This window comes from Centruroides sculpturatus, unplaced genomic scaffold, assembly GCF_000671375.1.
Source record: "Centruroides sculpturatus isolate CEXI.00-Female unplaced genomic scaffold, Cexi_2.0 scaffold1179, whole genome shotgun sequence".
In the NCBI taxonomy this organism is placed as follows: domain Eukaryota; kingdom Metazoa; phylum Arthropoda; class Arachnida; order Scorpiones; family Buthidae; genus Centruroides; species Centruroides sculpturatus.
The window spans coordinates 119847-125522 of NW_019385506.1; the positions used below are offsets into that span (position 1 = coordinate 119847).

Consider the following 5676-nt stretch of genomic DNA (forward strand, 5'->3'; position numbering starts at 1 on the left):
TGAAAGTGAAAATAATAATTACTTGTATACTCTCATTTATTTGCTTATTTATAAATCTTACTGCCCTGGGCTGATTCTTTACTTCCAGAATTTTCTAAATTATTTAATATTAATTAAATTAATAGTAGTGGAAATAATCTATGATTCTATGATAATATATTCTTTGATTTTGTGTTAACAATAACTGGAAATCATGTAAAAAGAATTAAATTGTAATTTTCAGTTGTCATTAACTGAAGATGAATGTATATGTCATAATATTTTGGGATTTGTTGCTTTGTACTTTTATTAACTTCAAACAATTAATAGAATAACCATTAAAAAGAAATGTTTTAAAATGTTATAATAAGATGTCCTTTTTTTTAAATTTGAAAAAATCTGATATGTATCACTCACACCTACTATGATAAAAAAAAGCTTCAAACATTTTATTTAGCACTTATTTTGGTATTTCTATTTATTTATTTTTGACCTAGGATTTACCATATAAAATCTAAAGCTTTATTGACTGATAATTTTCTTCCTGCAACCATTTTACAAAATATTAAAATATTATACAATGTGCACCCCTTAATAGTGGAAATGATAGTATTTTCATTAAATGTACTTCTTACATTGACTATGGATAAGTCTAAGCCATCCAGCTCTATAGAATAACAGGTAAAATTGTGCATGAGTGAGACTTTCATTCATCGTTTATAGAAAAATACCTTGATGAACAAGACTCAACCATAGGTCAGAAAGTATTAATGCATTTGACTCTATGACAGTAAAAGATTTTTCATTTTTGGCTTCAGTTATCTCAAAGTTACTTGAATTAAAATCCCTTATGTATAAAGTTTTTATTCTTTACAATAACATCTGAATCTACTTTTGTTTTATTTTGTGATGCTAAAACCTTGTCTACATTTGTGTGGAATAATAGATATATTGAACAGTTTTTTGTGAATAGTGATATATTTTTATAACTTATGGGTTTTAAATGTTTTAGGACATTATAATAAAGAAATGTTCACAGTGTTTTTCAAACTGTGGGTCACAACCCCCAGGGGGTTGCAAAGTCTTACATGGGGGGGTCGCAGTAAAAGAAAAAGACAAATGTTTGTAGGTCCTACAGTACAATAAAAAAAACTACAATTTCAGTGAGAAACTGTGCCTGTTTATTTTACAGTACAATTGGTTTTTCAATCGATATTTAAGTCTCAACAGAAAGAAAATTAAATATGTAGTTTTTAAAATCACTGATATAGTTTTAATATACCCTGGAGGGTCGCCAGAATTTTTAAACTTGTAAAGGGGTCGCGTATTCAAGAAGGTTGAAAAACACTGTTGTAACTTATTAATTAAGTAAATATTATATCTCACAAATGTGGTATGTCTCTGCTTCTTTTATACACTTTGAATTTATTTCAAATAAATTGACATCTATTGTGAAGTTGTATTTAAGTGATTTTGAAATCACTCTAGAAATTTTATGATAACACTCATAAAATTAACTACTCACCACACCTATATAACAATCACATACACTGAACCAATTTACGGTGTGGTACGATCGATTAACAAGTACAAAAACAAATGTTTTCGAACCCCTTCTGGGCTCTTCATCAGGTTCCTACAGTTTTAGCTCGTAAAATTCGATTATCGAATGCTTTTCAAATAACTTTGTCCTTGAGTTCGAATGGTTCTTTTAAATTTATACGTCGCGCATGTGTGACAAGTCTGCCTGCTCGGATATAACGTGCGGCTAAAGCGTGCTGTGTATCAACTCTTGCCAGGCCATCGACAAAATCATCTCCTCTTTAAACCTGATGAACAGCCCAGAAGGGGTTCGAAAACGTTTGTTTTTGTACTTGTTAATCGATTGTACCACACTGTAAATTGGTTCAGTGTATGTGATAACATTCATTTTCATTGACTTTCTTTAACTGATATTTATGGTATTTGATTTTGAATAAGTAATAAAAATAATTTTTTTCACTAAATTAAACTCATATACTGGATATTTTTAATCGGCACTTGTTAATTATAATTAATACTTTTGTGTTTTACTTTTTAAGTTATCAATTTCTTATTAGGGTTATCAGTTTTTTTTTTACACTATCTTTAATAATTCTGATTTATTATATAGTACCTGTGATGAAAACAAAGCAAAAACTTAGCAGTTTATCTAAATAAGAATTTAGCAAAAGCCATATATCTGATATGCTTCTCAATTCATTTTCATTAATAAAACAATTTTATAAATAAGTTTATGAAACTTCAGAATTTTAAAATATTAACAGTTACAGAAATATTTTTATAAAATGTAGAGAAATTTTGCTGTAAATATTATATATATTGCTAGAAGTGTGGAAAAGAAGGGCTATTGAAAAAGTCTTTTCAAGTCTTTTCAAGATTTCTCCAGCCTGTTTAATCAAACAGGCTGGAGAAATCTTGAAAAGACTTTCATCCTGCAGTGAAAAAGGCTGATGATATAAAATAAAATAAACAGATGGCATCCATAAATCATTTGAGCCTGATTAACTCAATGTTTGCAGAGCTCTCTTATTATGACTACATAAATATATATAAAGTACTTATATAAGTCATAAAATATCAATATTATTTATACTGTGTATAAGCCTTATTAATATAAATATTAATACTTGAGGTGGATAGCTGCTCTAGTTGATCTGTGACATTATACACTGGACTGTAAATACACTTGTCAAAAGTGAAATTGCAACACCACGAAGGAATGTGCAAAACCACATGCACATTGCTGGATTGGTACAGGTGACAGAGATATGTAAATGATTAAGTTTTTGTATGCATTGGGTAATGTGGTACCTAGTTTCAGGCTTTAAAGTCCAGTAGCTGGCTTGGGCTATCAGTGATGGTTTGTGACAGCCAAGCTTTCAAAGAAGTCTAGAAAATACCTCAGAGACTAAAGTCAGATGAATATCACCAGTTAACAGCTGGGGAATGAGACCATATCCTGGAGCTTAAGACCTCAGTTTGTTGATGCAAATAGTTGTAATGCATGTTGGGCAAAAGGTGAGTACCATCCAGCAATGTGTGACATGATGGATGCAGGAACATCTGCAAACATGCCAAAAATGGAGTGGTTTGCACTGATGCACAACAGAGTACACAGACTGGCAGATTTGCTGAACAGTCTGTCAGGACCCATTCACCAATGCATGTGAAATCTGAAGCCTCCTGTCAAAGTCAACAGTTGCATCTGTGTCCGCCCAAATCATTTGCAACAGGTTTTATGAAGTTGGGCTGCATGTACAGCAACCAGCAATGGGGGTACCATTAACTGCTGGACATAGGGCATCACAACTGGACCACTGAATGGAATTGGGTATTGTTTATGGATGAATCTTGCTTCTGTCTGTGGAGGAATGACAGTCATGGACAGGTGTGGTGGTATTCCAGGGAATGCTACATGCCAGCCCCCTTTCCACTGAGTGTCACACTGACCTCACACTGGTCATCATGTTCAATCAGTGGTCAGCCCTGGTGCACATTTTCGGTACTCTGACAGCAGGATAGTACATCACACAAATTGTGAGACCTGTGGTTTGGCCACTGGTGCAGGCCACACCTGACACTGTGTTCCAGCAAGATAATGCCCGACCACACATTACATGGTAAACTCTCACCAGACTGAACGGAATTTACATTATTCCCTGTCCAGTAGCCTCACCAGATCTCTCTCCCATTGAACACTTGTGGGACCTTGTCCAATGTGAGGTGTGCCAGGGACCACTGCCACATATCATAGATGACATGCACACTGCAGTGGATGCAGCTTGGCAAGGGAGACCTCAGGCAACCATTAATTGCTTCATTGATAGTATGCCTCATGTATAGTGGCCTGTGGGAGTCATATTCATTACTAATTATTCATTACTGAATGAACAAGTGTCTGTTGCATATCTTTGTTTTTTTAATCATTTACATATTTTTGTCATCTTTACTGGTCCTGCAATGTTCATGAGGCTATGCACATCTCCTCCTGTATTACAATTTTACTTTTGAGGAATGTAGCTCATCTCTATAGTAATTGAATTCCATTATTTAATTGTTGCTAGTAAGTTTTATATTTTTAAAATAATGATAGATTAGTAATGATTTTGTTTTCATTGTAAATGTATAGTTTTTGTAAACATATTTTAAAATAAAAATATTGAAATCATGTTACATGGCGAAGTCAGTTACACTGGCACATCTCCAACTAATATTTAAATTAGATCAATATATTTTCTATTGGAAAATTAATAAATGCAGAAATAATGATGACAGCAGAAGTTTTCAGTTATTGATGTTCCAGTTACATTAGATTGTATAAAATTAATAGAATTAGTTAATATTATTTATGTTTCATTTATATATATAAAAATAGGAATACAAATGTTTGTTTGTATAGAAGATAAATATCGTCAGCAAATATGCACCAAATTTGACATGAATATTCTTTGACACCGTAGAAAAATACTGTGGGAGTCTTCACCCCAACCAACTCTAAAGCTCACACCTTCTTAACTTAAGCCTGAGCAATTTTTTTGTTTTTTGCAGTTTCATTATTGTAAATAAGATCAATAAATGTATATTTTAGTTACTAACATCATTGTTTTTATCACCCTCTCCTAACCTAACCTCACCAATTCTCACCCACTCTAAAGTTTGAGCAATGTCAGGCTCATGCAGTAGTTACTTTATAAAAAATAACATATGAAACATTATTCTGCAGCTTTTTTTTATAAAATCTTTAGAAAAATTCCTACTGTTTATTAAAATTATGAATTATATTTCTTATTTTTAATTTTCTTTTAACTATCAATTTTATTGATTATATAAAAAAATATTCAAAATTTTAAATCAATATAAAAATTTATTGCAACAAAGAATTTTTTTATTGAGATAATAAATTACATTATTCAAAAACAATAATATAAAAGGTTTATTGATGAAATGAATAAAGAAAAACAGCTATGAAAAGGGAACATTTCTTTGTTTACACTACAGCATTTGTAAGTAGCTGAGAGAAAGGGATAGTGCAAATAAGATGCAGTAAGAATTTGGAGATAATATATTGAGATGCATTACAAGTTTATTTTGTTAAGGAATTATCTGACTATTAGCTAATGGTTATAATATTTATGACATATTTTAAATAAAACATTTATTTAGGATGATATAATTTATTCATAAATTATAACAGTTATTTATGTTCTTTTTATAAGATAATTTTTTTTTTAAATATAGAATTCATAAATGTATGATAAATTTTTATTAGTTTCAATTTTAAGAGTTCATATTGAATATTTAGAAGGAAAATCTATTACACTTTTCCTCCTCCTATATTTTTATAAGTACAGTAGAACCTTGAAAACTCGACCTAATGTGGACCGAAGAGTGGCCGAGTTTGTGAAAATGCCGGGTTATCGGGAATGGGGTTTAAAATAATAAGTATGAGTGTTTCCTCAGAAAATACTGTACTGTACTTGTATGTATTGTTTACTTGAGAATACAACAGAGAATAAACTGCCCAAATACCCTTAAACAAAGGAAAAGTACATCTTTTATGAAGGCATAGAGCCTTTACTACATGAAAATGAAAATTAATGAATACACTGTGTACAGTAATTTACCTGATAAGACAGACCTCAGAAAAATACTTTA

The 5676-nt window shown here is 31.1% G+C and overlaps 1 protein-coding gene across 1 annotated transcript in view; it reads left to right on the forward strand.

Annotated features, from left to right (window-relative positions):
* The first annotated feature begins 3021 nt into the window (after positions 1-3021).
* The window catches only part of LOC111639641 (rho guanine nucleotide exchange factor 7-like), a 53597-nt gene continuing 50942 nt past the window's right edge, over positions 3022-5676 (forward strand). Inside the window, exon 1 of the mRNA XM_023385541.1 lies at positions 3022-3039. Within this exon, the coding sequence (XP_023241309.1) occupies positions 3022-3039 (18 nt within the window). The remainder of the gene's footprint in view (positions 3040-5676) is intronic.